The sequence below is a fragment of the Aptenodytes forsteri genome, unplaced genomic scaffold (genome assembly GCF_000699145.1).
Source record: "Aptenodytes forsteri isolate BGI_AS27 unplaced genomic scaffold, ASM69914v1 Scaffold241, whole genome shotgun sequence".
Classification (NCBI taxonomy): Eukaryota; Metazoa; Chordata; class Aves; order Sphenisciformes; family Spheniscidae; genus Aptenodytes; species Aptenodytes forsteri.
The window spans coordinates 5,389,845-5,409,376 of NW_008795252.1; the positions used below are offsets into that span (position 1 = coordinate 5,389,845).

The window sequence follows — 19,532 nt, forward strand, 5'->3', positions numbered from 1 at the left end:
ATAATTTTTACTGTATGAATAATCTTTATATGGAAGTATTCTTTTAACTGCTTTTTCTTTCTTAGTATTCTTTTTTTAAATAAGTTGGCATTTTTGAGATCATTTGGGGGAAGATGTTTGAATGATGTAAAAGATTCTACGCAGCTAGGAATCTTAAGTATCAGATGATGACAACATTTGACAACACTATCATAATGTTACTAACTTTTTCTGTGTGCATCCTGAACTAACAGAAAGATACTCCAGTATCTGGGGCTCCTGCCAATTGTGATGATGCATGTAATAACAGATTAAGAGATAGCAAACCAAAACTGTATTTGAAAGAGGGTTCTCTTTTTTTTTGCATTTTTTGATATGAATCTGACTAATCACCTGTTACCTAACCTTGGACATTTTCCTTTAGACCGCTGCCTCTGAATGCTCCCAGTCTTCCATTTTGTGCCTGGTAACAGAGGGAGGGCGCCCATCTCCAGTTCCCAGCCGTAATTTGGCTCAGCCTGTTTCCGTGACATATTTCTCAGCCCTTTTCTTGTTGCATAAAACTGTGGGCTTCTATTGCTTTTTGATCGTATACATCAAAGCAGGAAACTAAGGCTGTAGACTAATAGCATTAAATAGCATGGAAGATAGATTCAATGCTGTAAAGGGCTGTTTTTGCTAATTGCTGACAGGTATTCTTAGCACCAACAATTAGGCGTAGACAGTCACTTAACTCCGACAATCAGAGTTAAACTCTCCATAGGAGCATAAGAGCTTTTGCCGTAGATCAGACGGTGGGTCCATCCGGCCTGGCAGTCTCTCCCTGGTAAGGACTTGTGCCGATGTTTTAAGATGAAGGTGTGAGAGGAATTAACACCACGCTGAAGTGTGATACTCTTCGGTATTTTTTTGTTGGTAATATTATAATAGTGTGTTTTCTGAAAAGCAGTATTTGTTGAAGTGTTGAGGCCTGCCTAATTTTTAGAAATACTTGAAGCTAACAAGATGAATAGTAGGGAATGATGAATTTAAAACCAGAGAAAAGAGAAGAAATGTGGCCTCTTTGCAGTTAGATCAGTTCTCAAGGTTTCCCACAAGCCTGATAGGTGTTCACACCTCTAGATTAAAATATTTTGTATCTCCACCAGGATCCTTAATCTGAAATATGAGCAAATGAGAATAAAGTGCAAACATGAACATTAAGTGTGGATGTTTCAAGAAAACAATGTAGGGTTTTTTTAAAGGATGCGAGTGTGCAGAGAAAGTCCTGAGTTAATTTCTGATCTACTTGTGATTTCAAACGAATCCCAAACCAATTTTATTTGTTGCTAATGTCTCAGTCTTTTGGAGCCTTCTAAAAACAACTTGCTGCTATTCTTCTAAGGCAACAATATTACTATTTTTCTGAAATGATCAGCTCCTGAAGCTGAACCTGAATGGACTGAAAGAAACAAGAGAGCTGAGCGAGGCTGAGCTGCGCCCTCGGACCTTGGAGATGACAGCTGACACGTTTAGCGTTCCAGTTCAGTGCCACGCTTTATACCCCGCATGTCTCTGTACTTGAACTTTACGTCATAAGCAATGAATATTTTTAATAGAGTCTGTACTCTTTTGTCTGAGATGAATGCAGGCCCACACATGGTGTAAGCTTCAATTAATTATCCTCTGGGGTCTGGTGCACGTATTTGCATATGCTCTATCAGTGGACCACCAAGATTATTCAATTAAATCCTTACAATGGTTTTAAGAAGGCCAGTGATTAAAGCGTTAGTGATGACTGTTCATTTATAAAATAATTATTTTTATAAACTTCAGTGTCTACCCTTATTTCTTGCAAAATAGGATCTATTGTGAGGGGAAAGCCTGAAATACAGGATGTGTCTGAATTGGTACCACAATTAAAACTGATACACAAGTGGATGCACCAACATGTCAGCTGCTTTCTTCTGTCAGATTGTTAAAAGGAATATTTCTAAGCATTTCCCAGATGATAATGTATTTACTTTGCAGAAGCTTGCCAGACCATTTTCCTCTCTCAGCAGACTGAGGAAGTGTCTAGTTATGACCTAGTATATTCTGATCAAAGTGCTTGATAAGCATGGCTTTCTTTTAAAAGTTCTACTGGGTTATTAACAGAAGTGTGGTGTTATGGCTGTTTACTAGTGATGTGATTGTGGAAGTATGCCAGCTCCTAAGGCATTGGGAAAGTGATCAAGAAGTCATGTGGCTATCTGAAGACAGTGTTATGTTATTACACTTCTGTGTAACTTTGGCTAAGATAAAAAAGGGATTTGCTTCATTGACAGCTAATACTGTGATTCACATAATCTTAAAAAAAATAATAAATACAAAAAAATCCCCGGAGTAATCATAAATAATAGCAGATGGTATAAGGGAAAGATATCCCCAGAAATCTGGCCGAAGGTAGAAAACTTCTAAGAGAAATAAGGTATTTAACTACTTCTGTTAATGCATATTGGATTTTAATCCTGATGTGCTTAGCTAGATTTGCAAAGCAACACAGTGTGATTTCACCAAATGTTTCTTGAAATGCTGCTGTTGAATTTGAGATAGTGATTTACTGAAATTATATATTTTTCTATATTTTTTATATATATTGCATTTGTAACTCAATAAAATTAAGCAGCTTTACTTCTTTGCAGTTCTACAACAGGAGTTTAATTGAACAATTGACTTGTGCTGTAACTCCTGCAATTATTCTTTAAAGGCTGTCACTGCTCTAAGTAGTTAGAGACTAAACTAAGCAAGACCCTGAGTTACATGATACAAGAGTAAAAAAAAAATACTAAGCAATTCATATTGTTTAACAAACCAGCAAGCAGTCTTGAGTGAAGATAATTGACAGCTGAGATCTAAGGAGACCAACAATGGAAGCAAAGTGAAATGTGAATTTTGAGAGATTGAGAATCCACAAAATTGGGGTTATTTCAGCAATAGGTAATTGTATGCCGTTATCGAAGAGTGGAAAGTAGGGAGAGGAAGAAGGCATGACAGTGAAAGCATTGAAATTGTTGCACAAGAAGAGTGGAAAGTTGGGGAAGGAACTACATGTACAGTTAATCATTTCGTGGTCCTCTGGTTTGTTAACTGGGAGAGAGGGAGAGGCAGAGACAAGGCTTTTAAGTGCTAAATATTGAAAATGAAAGAGTCATGCAGTAGATGATGAACATATGTTCATAGTGTGCTCTTTTGTCTACACCTTAAGCAAAAAGAAAAAGAAAAAAAAAAAACAAAACCAAAACAACACCCAAACCCCACACAATATGGAGAAAACTGGGATGAAAAGAAATTTGATACATGATGTATGTGGGGCACAACAGATCATTAGTAAGAGAACTATAAATACGGGGCAACTATAGCAATTTATTATCTAGATTTTGTAAAGGGGAATTGCTGGCTGTTCTGAAACGCTTGTTCTGTATCAGAGAATGCTCCAAACTGGTTGAAAAAACTGAGGTGAGTAAGTGCTTGTAGGATTTATTGTTCTTGTTAGCAAATGCACAACTGTTTCCGAATGAAACCCAAAGCTTTCTTTTTTTCTTTTTCTTCTGTGTCCTCTGATTACCGAATCCATTGAGATCCCTTTTGAACGTAAAGCAGAGAAGGCGCTGGATTGAGTGACAGGACGGTCAAGGTTGTCAGTGCTTGAGAGGTGCAGAGAAGTGACAGTGATGCAGGCTCTTCAAGTTGAATGGAAATTAAAGACATTGCAGCACAGCTTTGACTTTTTTCAGAGTATGCTAATTGGAGACATCTTGAGCTCTTGAAACCATGTGAGCTTGTAGAGAAGTCTGACCCAAGTCAGACTTGAGTTGGAAATACTTTTGACAGCAAGATTGGTTTTTTGCATAGGCCATACATTAATGTATTTTAAAATATATATACACATACGTAGGTATTAAGCTGCTTAATTTGTCTGCATTCACTTTTCTTATAGTTATCTTTAGCAATTCTTTTTCAAAACATAATTATTGAAAAACATGTAAAAATTGGTAAAAGGAAGTGTTATTAGAGTAGGTTCCTCTTGCAAAATGTCTCTAGATTTCATACAGTGAAATGGAAGCATAAGTGAAAATTACCTTTTGAGTTTGTACTTCTGTTTCTAATACTTGCTCAAGAGCACATTTCACTTACGCTTCTAACACTGTAATAAATCACAAAGGCCAAGGCTTGCAGAACTGAGCTTAGTGATATGTGTTGGAGATAATTTTCTGTCTAGTGAGCTTTGAAAACATTTAAAGTTGGTGCACAGCTATCAAAGCATCTGCTAAAAGTTTTTACTGAAAATGATGCTTAGAGTTGTGGAGGGTGACTAAGACAACTGAATTCTCTCCAATTTACTTGGTGTGATGAATTGTTTCAGGTAGTGTGCTACAGTCATGATCATACAGTTACACAGCCTAAGTGCATTTGTCCCTTGTAAATTCAAGTCAGGTTTGTTTCTGGTTCTGAAAACCTTTAACATCATATGTGTTAGAAAATATCAATTAATGGTTCCTAATTAACTCATCTTAATGAAATGCAGCAATTTATTAGTCTGCTAATCTGGGTGGTCTAGCTTCAGCAGCAAAGAGAGCTTGTTCTTTGTATCGGAACAGCTGTTGACTGTGGCTTTTTGTTGCCCTCTCCACGAGTTAGCTTTTACTTCTTCTGTCCTCTCTCTCTGCCTCCTCAGGAGAGGCTGCAGTGTCCCTCCTGCAATGGGGAAGCAAGCTTTTGGGCAGCATTAGCTGATCAGACATCTGCTGTTAGTCTTCAGCAGGAAGAGGCAGTAGCAGCCAGATTGGAGCATCCAGTGCTGCTTCTGGTCCACAAGCCACCTGCTGAACCATGCTACTCCAAATCCCATTTTTCTTTAGAAAACAGATTGTGGGTTTTCACTGCAGAATTGTTATGTTACTCCAGTTCTTGGAAGCTTTCCAGGTAGTTAACCATTAAGGGATGCTTGGATTTCAACTATCAAATCTGAGGCTTACAGATAGTTCTGCCTTCTAACACCCACCTCACTATTTTCTCAAACTTATCTCAAACAGCAAATGATGTCTTAATCATTTTTGCTACAGACTATTACCTACAGAATTGAAACTTTTCTTCATCTGCAGTGCAATTATCAAGGTACTATATTAGACACTGTGCCCAGGGCTTAAAAAGTTTGTAGTGAAATGTTATATAAATTGATGACACATGGCAAGTACATCTCACAAATTGCCACACTTCTATTTAAAGGTGTGTGGCTTTTGTGGCCTTTACTATGTCTCAGTATCTTACAAATTCCCAGATATGTTATCTACAGAGTGAAAGACACCCTCCCACAAAGTTTTGGGAAAACTGAAAATAATAACACTTTCTTTTTCTGAAAATGCAGTGCTTGATTAGAAAGAACGGTTACTTACTAAATGCTTCTCAATCTGTAATATAGCATACGCTATTTCAGAAAGTATTTCATCCTAGCATTTTGAAAGAGTTTTTAATATTTGCACTTAATTACATAAACTTACAGTTTTACATTGGAAGTATGTCATAAGAGCATGTAAATCATATCTGCTCAAGTGAGAAAAGGCTTTGTTTTTACATGAATATTTTCATTGGAATATAAATCTGGTTTTAGAATGGTCCCATTGAAAGAAAGGTTTACAATTTCAGGGCAGTAGTGCTTAATCTTTTGGAAAATAAATATGAATAATAAATGAAAAGCTGAAGTACAATCAGTTGTATAGAAATGTCCAGGTGCTTTTTCATTACAGCAGCAGCAAGGATACCAAAACTCCCATAACTGTAACTAAGGAGTGCTTAAAAGGAAAGTCTACAGAATTGACACGTTGCCTGAAAATATAAACTCAATAGTAGACCAAAAAAATGGTGGCAGCAGCAACTATAGTTTAGGTGTTGCATTGTCTGCCAAGAAAATTAGTAGAATTTTGTATGCACCTTCCCAAGCGTGTGCACACGCAAAGGACTGTAAACACTTTGCTCTTAGCAGCCTATGTGATGTTATACAGGTCTGTCAGCACTTGGCTTTGCAACTTGCTGTCTCTTTACACCCTCTTTTGTTCAGACTCCCTGATGTTAAGTTACCATACTGATATGTTTTCCAGTGGAGCAGTGCAGCCTGGTTTCCAAAGTTGTTGTTTAAAAAGCTTAATTGAAAAAAGGTTCGTAATTCTAGGGTATGATAGCACTGACAAAAAAGTGCTTGCATTTGCTATTTACTGTACAGTGTGGCATTACAGATTTAGTAAAATAGAAGAGTTGGTACAGCCACAGACCACATCCTTGCTAACAGTTGTGTAGAGACTGCATTTACTGAAGTTTTTTCCAAATGCAGACAACTTTTTGTTAGATAACTGTAAGTTATCTATAACTGTAAGTTATTTCTTTACTTCTTAAAGTGCATTTATTTCAACTAAAATGAGGCATTCTTACACTAGAAAGCAAGCACACAAGGTAAAAATTTCTGATGTGATTCCCCCCCGCCATTCAGGAATGAAATGCTTCACAGAAGCAGAAAAAAGCTGGCCTAGACTTGTCTTATGTTTGTCTCCAGTTGAACTTTAAATGTCAGTGCAAAAATTGAGCATTAATATAGAGAGGATGAAGTCATCCTCTATTGCTCTGGTAATTTTGGTTGTCTTGTCTTATCTGTAATCTTTTAAAGTACTTTGTCATGAAGCAGGTATGAAAAATGCATAAAACTGCTTCTCGTAAGAAATATTTCTATGTACTCTGGGTATATTTGTGATATATAGGGATTGCATGCTTGCATAATAGAGATTAGATTGTCAGACCGTGAATCTTATCTAAGACGTAGAATAAATGTTAGGAGGCGGATACTTGGTGTCGGATTCTTCTCAAATGTGTTCCTCAGTGTTCACTTGTCAAAAGGAACAGTCTTTCTAAATTAAAGATATGGAGGCCTGTTGAAAGTTGTGTCCTGGTTTATGATTTTGTTTGTATTCTTTCAGTGAAGTAGAACTCAGCCTTTGCTTTGATGGTCACATTGAGAATGAGCAAATGAGAAGGCTTTAGCATTTAGGAACACATAAATAAAGTCTACAAAGAAAGGGCATGAGAGAAGCTTTGAAGTGGCATCTAGTTTTAATTTTAGTGGCAGAAAACCAGATGTGTCTTTGGGACTTTTGACCCAGCTCACTTTTTTTTGAGAGGACAGGGAACTCAACCAAATCATACAATTGAGAGACCCCAAACAAACTGTCCCCACCCTAGTACTTTGATCTTTCTTGCCACTTCTGAGTGAACTGCTCTGTTCCAGAGGAAGGGTGGTCTAACCCTTCATTTTTAATTGTGCATCTTCCTGTACAACTGGATTACATATCTCTCTTTTTTCCATTCCAACTGCTATTATCTGTGTTTATTCCCTATCCAAAAAATCCTGCTACTGTTAAAGATGATAGCAATTTCAAAATGGCAAAACTGGACAGAATTTTGAATTTGCTGATTTTGCGGTGGTGTGTGTTAGAACAAAATACTGGTATGCAGCATTTTTGGGTCAGCAGTCCTGTAAAACACAAGGTAGAACAAAAAGAAACAAACAATCCTGCTTGTGTAGGACTTCTGTTGGCAAGTGCTGTTCCTGGAATTATGCATTCTGTTGCTATTTACACATAGAATAATATATTTCAATGATATATTTGTGGGATTTTTTTAGTAGTCCTTGGATCACATTTGGCTATCAAAAAGATTGCTGTTGACCATACATTTAGTGAGTAGATTAAAACTGCACAACAAGGTTTTTGGAGCATGTCTAGAAAATAAGTAAAATAATCCTGTCTTCTAAAGAGATTAAGGGTCTCAAGGGATGGAAAGGAGAAAGAGAGTAGATAAGAAGGCAAATAACGTGAGTCCAATTCAAGGTTACTGTCAACTTCTAAACTGAACAAGATAAAGCCTTTTGCTCTGAGGGCTTGTCCATGTGCCAAAGCTAAGCTACCTGCTAAATGATGCCAAAGTTTGCAGTGTTCAGAGGAAAGGATTGGGAAGGAGAAGTTCAAAAATTCTGGAGAAAAGAGGTCAAGGTAAGTTGGTGCTGTTAAGTTGGTATCAGTAGTCTTGCACTGAGATAGCTAAAAATGGAACTTGTCCCTGCGTGAGCTATTTTGGTGTGGTTAGGGGTTTGTGGTGTGGGTTTCTTTATTTATTGTTGGTTTATTTTAGTTTGGTTTTGATCCTTCTATAGCAGGTCATTGTCCCAGGCCACTGCTGGAATCAAGACCAATATTATCTTGGTACATGCAAGAACTATGCTTTATTTTGCATTGAAATGTTTCTCTCTCATGTCATCTTAGTCACCTGTGTCAATTTCTGGAGCCAAACACATCCCAGTAGCAAATATTAATGAGGAATAGTTTGTGCCACGTACCGAGTCTGGAGAATATGCTCATGAATACTAATAAAATACACAGGGAATATTTTCAGTCTTTGGCTCTAGCATTTAGCATGCCACTAATACAACCTAACTATGGATGCTAAAAAAGTAAGGGTCAGTTATATCCTTCAGTATAAGTGCAGCAGTGTGTGTGTATAGTTACCCTGTGTTCTCAAAACATGTTGATATGAAAAATTGATTGGAGAGAGAAGGAAGAGGAGTGTTGTTTCCATATACCTCTTGGAGGCTGTATCTCTGCATAAGCAAAAAGTTAACACGCTGGTTTCTAGCTGCTTGTGTCAAAGTGAATCACTCTTTACTACATAATAAAAGTACAGACACATAAATATGTAGAGTTGAAACTCTGAATTACATGCTGGAGTTTGTATAAAATTGAAAGTAGAGTTCTCAGTAAAAAACCCACATTTTTTACTTTATTTCTGCTGAGACTTATTGATGAGATATGTAATATTATAGTGTAATATATGAAATACTAAGCATGTGTGGACCCAGAAATTCATGGATAACTGAACAACTGTCTAAATCCCATGTTGAAGATTGTGAATATCAAATTGTAGCTTGGTTTTAATGAAACTTTTTGTAGTCTGCAAGATCAAGTTTAAAACAAATGCCTTAACCTACTGATATGTGGGAGGGTTATGACAATAATTATCAAGCTGCTCTACACCTTACGCAAGTATTTTGAAGAGTCTTGTCAAAATATCAGCTAAAGTAATGCCAAAAATGCAATAATTCAGATGAGTAATGAGAAAGTTTTCAAATGGAAGTATTTAAAAGCTATTCAACCAGATAGACGTATTTACAGTCGTCACACTTCTTAGTTGTACAACTGGATTTCCAGTGTTCACTCACGAGATTTTCACTTGCGTCTAAGCTGAAGAAAAAGAAAAGGTCTCTCAAATGCTAGAAAGGAAGTATTGTATATCCCACAGGAGAGTGTTTCATGTCTACGATATTTTTTTGCCTTATTTATGTAATGTCAGCTACACCTCTATACATCTCGACATCAGTGTGAGTAGTAAGGAAAACTGTATTTTGTCCAAAAATGTTTTGATATTTTGGAATACTGACTTGATATATGACTCAAGCCTGAAACAAAATATTCTCGAATAGGTTTGTGTCAGCACTTCCTCTCCTCTGTCTCTTCTTTTCCTACCCCTTCCTGCTTTCCCTCCTGGTTTTGCATGACTTCCCCTTTACAATCTTCGAGTGTGGCCTCTTCCTGTGCCAGTGTGATCCGGGTGCGCTCATATAAAACGTGGGATGTGCTGCCTCCTGTAGCGGTCCTGAGTATTGATGGTCCTTGAGCCGAAGTCCTGATCCATTTATTTCTACATTTCTGGATGTCAGCTGATAGCCAGCTGCCAAGGTTTAGCGTGAACAAGATGGCAACATTTTGGCAAAGCTTATAGAGTGCCAGCTCATCTCCATAATTTTTTTTTTTTTTCGGTTTGGTGTGAGAGTTTCGTAGAGTGCCAGCTCATCTCCATAATTATTTTTTTTTTCGGTTTGGTGTGAGAGTTTCTGAAATGTCAGAGAGAACAAAAAGTAAGTTTTTGGAAGTGAAGAAAGAAGAACCGCAAAAAAACCTGGATGCTTCCTCAGGAATATTTTGAATTTTAATTCTCTTCAGTCTGGGCCATTTTCACTTGAAAGGCATTGTAGGATCATGGCAGTTAGGAATGGCATAGACATACTCAGGTGGACTCTTTTCTGTCTCCTCATTGTAATGGACGCGTTTCTGTAACAGAAGCTTCTTTAGATGCTAAACTTAGAATTCTGCTGAATTTAGTGTGAAGATAAAAGTACCAGCATTTGCTAGCTCATTAGTTAAGCTCCATAACACGTCTATCCATTTAGGTATTAGTAGGTTTTTAAAATCCCAGTAAAGAAAGTGCAAAGAACTGGGCTATCTTTCTAATCTTGTGCTTTAGATTTATGCAGATTCATCCAACTACCCATTGACCATGAGAGTAGTGTGAATATTCTATTAAGCTTTTGTTTGGAGGTAATTTTTAATTAGTAATGCTCCATAATTGCAAAATGATGTGATCCAAAGGAATTTTCAAGAAACCTGGGGAATGTTAAGATAGTCTTGTTAAGTCTAGGTTGTTTTAAGAAGCAGGAAGGGTAGAGAGTATAACATTTGCGAGATGAGCTGTGCTTCATAGTTCTGAAAGCTAAGAAGGTTAAATGAATAGGCAATAAAAGAAATAGGTGTTGGATAAAGTGCCATTTAAAGCTTTTGTTGTTCTTCCCCTCTTCTGCTATCTTGCAAATAAAGCACTTTTTTTTGGTCCAGATTTGTTCTCTGTCCAAGAATATTTTTCAGGGCTGAACTTTTGATAAGAAAGGCATAGTATTATATAAGATACCTTACATGGGAAAGATTATCATCACATATTCTGTGCAAAAGTAAATGCTATCAAACGGAATTACTTTCTTCATGAATTACAGTGCTGATTTCAGATACTGTTTGGGGTTGGGTTTTTTTTGCATTATATACTTTTTTGCTTTTAAATATTATTTGAAGTGTTAAAAGCAGAAGAGGTGAGTTTGTTTTGAAGCATGTGGGTTATATCCAAATAACGCATCTGCATTCTCTACCATTGCCCTTAGTCTGATTTCTGCTTGTGTGCTTTGCAATCGCTGAACCAGGTTTAAATTTCATCAGTGCACAGACATCTGGTAGGCAGTAAAGGCAACTCCTCCCCTTCTCTTTCTTCCCCTCTAAGGCTGGAGGGCTCAAGTCAAAACATTTCCTTCTTGAGTGGCAGCAGCTGATAGCTGTTGAATTTTGGCAATTTCTTCCAAATTGTGGGAGCTGCTGTGATCTAGCAACACCTGCAGTTCAGGGGAACAAGACACTGCAAAGTGAGCAGTTTGTGCTGATGAGGGTGAAGCCCTCAGCTGGCAGGCTCCCTGCCACTTGAAGGTATGCCCAAGAACAATGCTGCAGGGGAGTAGCACTCTAAATTAAAAAGCCATCAGCAAAAGTAGAGCTGTGATTGCAACGCATCACTCTGTTCCAATCACTGGATATTTATCTGTATTATTGGAAAATTTTAAACGAGTAACTTCATGTTCTAAGCTAGAAGACAATTGTGTTTACTGTATTGTTATTTTATCCCTACAGAACAGTTGTTTATGTCTTATGTTTAACTTGTCCCTGTCTAGCTGAGATTCTGTTTGTGAATATATGAAGTCTTGGCTGAAGTGAATTGTCAGTGATCATGTATGAACTAGTAACACTCTTACTGCTCTAGCTTTTAAATTCAAAACCATTACCAACCCAGTGCCAATGTTTTCCATTTCTGTCCAGAGTATTAATGAAGATTCTTTAATGCTTGTTATCATCCTTTTTATTAGTTTTTATATATATATATGCATTTGTGTGTATATATACGTACATTGTTATATGCTGTAATGAAATATTCATAATAGTTTTCACTGGGCTGATATACTCGATGTACTGGATTTATACACTTGAGTTGGAAAATAAAAAAATTATTGCCTAATAATTTTCTTTATCTCTCTTCCACAGTCATAATGAACGAAAAGTAACCTGCAAACATCCAGTAACAGGACAGCCATCACAGGACAACTGTATCTTTGTTGTGAATGAACAGTAAGTAGCATCTGTTTCAGTCTATAAAATCTATGTTTTGAAACTTGTTAATATTGAAGTAAGATTCAGTGATTGCTAATTGCAATATTTATTTTTTCCAAGTCAGATTAGCATGTATAAAGTTTTACTTGTTTAAATTATTTGAAAGTAATATTAAATATTTAATACTAATTTTTAAGGTAAAAACCATAGCCCAAATTAGTTACATGATAAAAATGCACTGTGTTTATGCACTGTGTGAATTTCCACTTGTCACTTTACTTATTCTGTAGTGTTAGCAAATGACATATATATTATATAATAATCCAATAAACTTCCAAAAAGGAATAAATTTTTTAATCACTTAGAACAATTACATGCCTTTAATCTGTTGTGTTTTGCCTGATAGTTTCTCCTGAATCGGTTGTTTCCTTGGCCAGTTGAGACGCTTTCTGAATCATTGGATAATAAGTTGGTTTTGCTATCTTTGCATTAGTTTTGTAGAATACACAACAATATGAGAAGGTACGCATGCAAGTCATACCTGACATCAGGATTTTATATGTGGCTGGGTATTGGATGTCCTACTCGCCACCATTGCTGCAACACGTTATACGTCAGCTAGAGTGAAAACCGTCAGGACTGCAATATGTGAAACTTCACAAACGTGCATGTTCTCACTGAAGTGGGACAAAGCCGTATGGGGTCTTTGGAGAGCATTTCTTCCCATTTCCATCTCATGCTCATACCTGTCTTTTTCCATCCCACCAACACCTCCTATTTTAAAACATCTTAAAATTCATTTGTAATAGATTTAAGTTTAAAACACAGTGCAGGTAACTTTACAATGAAGTGTGAATTGCTTTCAAATTGGAAAAGTAGGACACAGGCTGTATTAGGCTACATCTAGGGGTGCTTTTCAATAGCAGTCTGCACACAGCATGTTCTAGTGCTATTACATATTCTATTTTCAGGACTGCTGCAGCAATGACATCTGAAGAAAAGAAGGAGCGACCAGTAAGCATGATATGTGAAGCAACTAACTATAATCTGACATCAGATTATGCTGCTCATCCAATGAGCCCTGTGGGCAGAGTAAGTCTTTATGTCCAAATTAAATTAAAATTAAAATCATTCAGTTATTCCACAAGGTACTAAACAGTGCTATATATTAGTATTCCATTGAAAAAGAGAGAAAAACTGAGGTGTCTGAAACAATTTATCACTGAAGCTGTAATTTTTATGAGGTATCTCAGATCTTATGACTTGCACATACTTAAATTGTTTACAGAATCTGACCTTTCTAATCGGTGTGAACGAGCAAAATCTTGAGTGACTGATGAGACATCTGGGTAAGCGTTGTTATGGAAATTGCTCGATATGCAAACAGTTGACTAGATTTCTTCAAGTAAAATACAGAGAATTGTAACTGTGTATAACAACTAGTTACAAGAGAGATGGAAGGTGACCCTGTGGTAAAATTAAAGGGCAGATGACATCATTTGCTGTCATTGGACCAGAAGTAGAAGTCCTGGTTTCCTAGGAAAAAATTCCTGGGAAAAGTCCTGGAGGTTCCTAGGCCACCTGAATTTGTGTCCCACTTTCTCCATTCACCCAGCTTCTCAGAAGGTTAAGGTAAATGCCCAGATGTTTATCGAGGTGATGGATTCAATTATATCTACTTTAAGTTTATTGGATAAATCGGATGAGGCTGTTGCGTGCATTTTTTCCGTTTTTGGACAGCTTTCATAAAAGGAAAGGGCATTTGCTACAAAGTTAAGAATTTCCATAAGTTTGCTAGGACACCAAGGTAACAAGTTTGATCAGTGATGACAGCCCTGTAATCTTTTCTACCCAGCAGTTAACATTTAAACAAGGAAAAAAGCCCCATACTTTTGCTAGTCATTGAAAACTTTAACACTGAGAAGTGCTTTTCAGCAGATTAATCCAGCCTGCAAGAGAAAAATAAACTTTGAAATAACTGAGGAAATTCCTTAATTTCAGAAATTTGGATTGAAATAAATTATTTTCCATGTGGTAATAAACATTGTAAGGTTTCTTTAAGTGCATTTTGGAAACCTTTTGTTGTTGTTTTAAATGTCTCATTAGACAGGCAGAATCCTTGACCTACATTAGAAAACTATTATTTAATGAGAAAAGTGTCTTAATCTATCCCTGTTGCTGGGGGGGGAAAATAGTCACAGATGAATTATAAACAATAACAAAATCCATAATTTCAACTTTCATATGATCATGTTTAAGTCCATGCAGGAAAGCCAATTTAAAACAAAAAACCCAACAACAGAAAACAAACCCAAAACCAGCTAAGCCCTAAAACAACCAAGCAAGCAAAAAACCCAAGGTTAACTTATTGTTAGAGCTGTAATAGTGACATAGATTGCAATAGTTACACAGAAAATGAGTTACAACAGAACTAGCTAGGAAGCGCTCCCAGATTAAACGTAGGAAATGAATTACAATTTAGGAGCACGTGTTTTACAAACATATTTTTCACACTCCTCTTTCAAGAGAGAAGTTTAAAATGCCCTTTAGCGTGTTTGTTTCATAGTGTTCTGGAAGGAAATTGAGATTGCTATGGCCCAGTTATTGTAATTTCTTTACTTTCATTGAGTGTAGCTTCCTGTGAAAATTACTATATTTTGAAAAAATAGACTTTTGTTCTACTTTTCCTTCATCCTGTCTGTTCTAGTTATTTAAATGCACTTAAAATATTAATATGATTACTGTGTATATGCAATTACTGTACATCAGTTTTCAAATGTAAATTTGTCTGAATTACTGCAACACCATTTTAAAAGTTTTGTTTTCAGGAGATGAATGCTTGCAAAGTAGAACCACAGCTAATATTAATCAGCATTTTCTGGTGGTTACTTAAGGCTAATGAGTTGAATCCTTTTTAAAGATAACTACATAGAAATCGCCCACTGGTTGTACCTGGATACAACAACTAATTTTCTTCAATGTTTTTATTGTTGACATCTCCCAACAGTAGAACCCGAAATTCTTAGCTGTCTTATCAACCTTTGAGTATAATATGTAGAGGCTCTGTGTATTGCAGCATATTAAAAGAGGAGTAAAATATTGGTGAGGAAAGTATATTACAGAGCAGAAGAATGCTTCATGTGGTTGCCACACCTATTTTTTAGGTGTTTCTGTTTTCAGAGAGAATTCATGAACACACCTAATATTGGAAGGTAATGAGGAATGGAAGAAAAGTTTGTGGTACAACTAAAGTTTCAGACAGATGAGTGGTATAGAAATAAGTTCTCCCTTTCATTAATGTTTATTGATCCCAAATAGATATGGAACTTCTCCAAGTTTCTATTTGGTGGCAGAAAGACTCACTGGAGTCTAATGCTGCTGCTGTCTAGGGGCTAATATGAGGTGAGGCAAATATCACTCTCTCTTCAGTAAAAGTCTTATTTTAATCCTCCTTTCCCACTATATACGTGATGCTGGCCAAATAACACACTACAGCTCTGTTAAGTGCTGCTTCTTCCCTATTAGCTTGAAGTGTATTTCTGAACTTGAAGCTACTAGCACAGACCTCTGACTGTGAAAAAAATCTACATAGGCTTGAGATAGCTACAGAGGTATATATTTCCACCCCTCTTTTTAAAATTAAGAAGTTGGTTTTGCAGTTGTCTTCCTTTTTATTTTATTTTTTTCCCCCGCTGTTAAAATCATTACCTAGACAAATATGTCCTGAAATGCATTCAGGGAATCAGCTTTTTCGTGTGTAAAGTCAGTCATGTTACCAGTCGCTCTCCACAGTTCATCTCCCCTGCTCTGCATTGCTGTCCTGGTTATCAGCAGAATAATGCTAACACTTTTCTCGCAGTAAGTGGAATGGAGTGATAGCCCAGGACAGTTGCTGCAGAGCTCCTCGTGTCTCCATTACAGCTAGGATGTATCAAATTGTTTATAAATATTCATCAGTTTGTTTAAATGGCTAGTTTTGGTATAGCCATACAAGTCTTCTCAGGGTTCAGGTTAGCCAGAAATTTTGGAGTAATAGTCATGAGATACATTAGCAAACAGCATAGTAAACAGGAGCAATGTGAAGGGTGGTATTGGTGCTCAGGACCGAACATCTCTACTCTGTTTTCATGGTTTATATTCAGACTAGTCCAGTAGTGCTCCTTGTGCATCTTACATTTTAGTCTCACCTAAAATAAATCCAGTTTGCTCTACTATGCAAACCAAAGCACAGTAAGAGTGAATGACTGGGAGATTTGCTTCAAGAGCAACCTCCTGGTCCAAGCTAAAATGCTGAGGCAGAAACCCAGTCAGCTCATGGAAAACTGCAACATTGGAAGGCGCTGAAATTGCCTACAAAATCCAGAAGGCAGCATCATGTTGGTTTGTGGTTTGGGAGATAATATAAGCCTTGAAGACTGGAAACATATTTTTAAACAGAAGTTGAAAGTAACAAAGATTTAATTTCCATTCTTTGAGTTCACATGCAGAAAATTTCCTTATCAGCAAGGTTCTCAATCCATGTTTTTCAAATATAGATGCTATAAGTTTGGTGTTAATTAATTACTTTTGTGATAGTTCTGAAACTGGGGAAGAAGCCTCACATAAATTCTGTGTCCTCTACCAGCTAAGCAGAGAGAAGAGCAGCTTTCAGAGTGATGAAGTGTGCAGCCCCAGCTACTGACTGACCTGTTGCCCAGAGTTCAAAACCCTGCTGGTGTTTGTTTTCTTCAGGTTTGGGAAAGAGTAAATATCAATGGCTGGACTTCCTGGCTTCTTTCTCAGTACTGGAACTGCACAGGGTCCTGTAGGTTCTGGTTTCGGAGGCATCACAGTTGCTGGGACCATTCCTTAGAACGGGTCAGATGGTACCAGATGTGACTATTAAGTTTGCTAGCTCTGTTACCTTCTACACCTTCCGCCAAGCGGTTAGTAGTTGGACCCTTCATTCACTATCCTCCTTTTCTCTTTGCCTTCTCCAGAAGCTGGAGCTGTGCAATATGTCCTATATTTTTTAGAGCTGTGGGGTAAAAAGTATTTGAACCCTTCAATTTTCATTTTTTCCCTTTCTTCCTGTTTCCCCAATTTGAGATATATTAGATACATGTGTGAGAGAACATGGGATGGCCAGGTATCCCAGATATAACAAGAGGAGGAGGTGATCTAAAAAGTTTGAGAACTCATTAGTTTATATATACACCTACAATATTTCGATATCCTAAAATACTTACTGTCTCGCAGCTCAGAACTTGTTGTGAACAGTTATTCTCTTTATGCAGTGTGGTAAAATAATCACGAGTCATCTACAGTGTTTTCTGTATTAACTAAAATTAGAAAGCACTAGTGATGCTCTGTTTAATTAATGGAAGTTTGTATTCACAGTTGGTAAGGTGTAACCCATTAAAACTTTGCTGTGAGTTCAGTGAAATTGGAGTCAATAGGGTTTGTTATCAGACCTGCCTAAGAGATAGGTAGGTCTGTCTAATTTGTCTGAATTTGTTAGTAGACTTGACATTAGTAGTACTTGTGGTTGTGGTTGGTTGTGTTTTCAGAAGCACCCTTAATGCATTAGCCATTTTACAAGCATAGGAAGTCTGGAACACTCTTGAGCTTTTGAACATTTAATACCTAATATTAGAGCAGGTATGAGTGTTATAAATTATTTCTGATCAAAATCAAGGCACAGCTCTCGTGTGATATGCCAATATAGTAGCCATACAGGTTAACTGAGATTGATGTAGTTAACTTGATAATGTGCTCTGGATTGTTATAGGTTCTCTGTATATTCCTTTTTTACAGCTGGATGTCATAATTCTCTTCACTTCTTACAAACCTTTGTCCATTTTGCACTGGTAGAATTTTTCAGATTAAAATGTGAAAAATTTTTGCTTTTATTTTTAGTTAGGTTTTCAATTGCTTGCTGTATCTTGCTTTCCAAACAGAGTTGAGTCAAATTTCTGTATCTCCAAGGGAAATTAAAAGCACTCAATGTTTTTTTTATTTCCTCCTGATTCTTTCAAAAAAGAAATACAAAACGACCTTGTTTTGTTGTGTTGTAGACTTATGACAAACACACATAGTTTTTGTAATGTTATTCTTTTTTGGCCAAGCTATGTTGTATTCTTCAGTTAATGGTGTTGTTGACACACGTCATTTTAAATTGCAGTTTTCAGTTTATGATTGTTAACCTACTGTGGAATTCTCTCTGAAGCATGTATAAAACCCAGCTCAGCTCTGTGACGCGTGTTGAGAGAATTTCCATAGAGAAACCCCATACCCTAATTTGCAACAGAAAACGAGTGTTTGTTTAGCCTTCCTCCTTTAGGAACTTTGCATAACCTTATGATTAGTCTCCGTGGTAGAGATGGGGATGCTGAAGCACAGGATTATATTGTCTAAATTCAAATGGCAGATTTGGAGCAGAGCCATGAACACAGCTTAAAAAACTTATTTGAACTTTACATCTTTTGTACAGTGGCGTACTTTGCTGCATCACATCACATGGTCTCTGAGGCACTCATTCTTACAGAATTTAAAACACAAGTAAATGTTCAGTTTATTTGGTTGCAGAACAAACTTTCTAAATGTAGGCTGAAAAGAATGAAGTGTGAATTGGTAAAGCGCTGCTCATTTCTTTATGCCTTTTCCAATTTCTTTTGGTTACTCAAGTAGGATAAAATCTAAAATGGGTTATTTGTCCTACTTCTCTTAATCATCTGTGATCATTGCATAGCTGTAAGGTTGTCAAAGGTATAAGCAGCAGCAGATATAAGCGCTGGATTTTCAAGGCAAAAGATTTAAAGTAGGCCTTAGTGTAAGCAGGTAAAATAATGAATATTCAAACCAGCCAAGAGATCATAAAGCGAAGGGTTCTTGAGGGGGAAGAAAGAATAAAAAAAAGTTAGTATATGCTAGGAAAGGGAGAGTTATATCTTGTTGAAATCTGAACAAGTTTTCATGTATTAAGCCGGTGTTGGAAGCTGGAAAGAGTAGAATGTTCTTGCCCAAGTGATGTAATTTTTCATAATTAATAATAGTTCTGTTAATTTTACTTCTCTTTCTACAGCTTGGTAGACTTTCTACCTACCTTATAAGAAGGTCAGATATGTATTTGGTTGTTTTTCCTTGTTAAAAAAAGGTTTTAAGTAATTGTCTTGGGATTTGTCTTTTAAATTTTCTGCAGAGGAAAAAGAAAGAAATGCTGAAGGCAGCAGAACCATCGTAATAATTATTTACCTAAAAAAGAAATACAGTTTGTATTCTGCAATCCCCCAGAGGAACATGTAGAAGAAAAAGATCTTAAAGAAAAGAAAATGTGCTATGATTTTTCAACAGATATTGATGTCATGTTTTCTTTAACCTGTTCAATTCAATTTAGACATCACGATCTTCAAAGAAGGTTCATAATTTCGGAAAGAGATCAAACTCAATAAAGAGAAATCCTAATGCACCAGTTGTCAGACGTGGCTGGCTCTACAAACAGGTACTCTTCCCCTTTTCACCCCCCCCCTTTTTTTTTTT

The 19,532-nt window shown here is 36.7% G+C and overlaps 1 protein-coding gene across 1 annotated transcript in view; it reads left to right on the top strand.

Moving 5' to 3' along the window:
- The first annotated feature begins 11,955 nt into the window (after positions 1-11,955).
- Positions 11,956-19,532, top strand: part of PLEKHA5 (pleckstrin homology domain containing A5) — a 70,177-nt gene continuing 62,600 nt past the window's right edge. Inside the window, exons 1-3 of the mRNA XM_019471990.1 lie at positions 11,956-12,032; positions 12,986-13,106; positions 19,390-19,494. Coding sequence (XP_019327535.1) covers positions 12,999-13,106; positions 19,390-19,494 — 213 coding nt within the window. The 5' untranslated portion in view covers positions 11,956-12,032; positions 12,986-12,998. The remainder of the gene's footprint in view (positions 12,033-12,985; positions 13,107-19,389; positions 19,495-19,532) is intronic.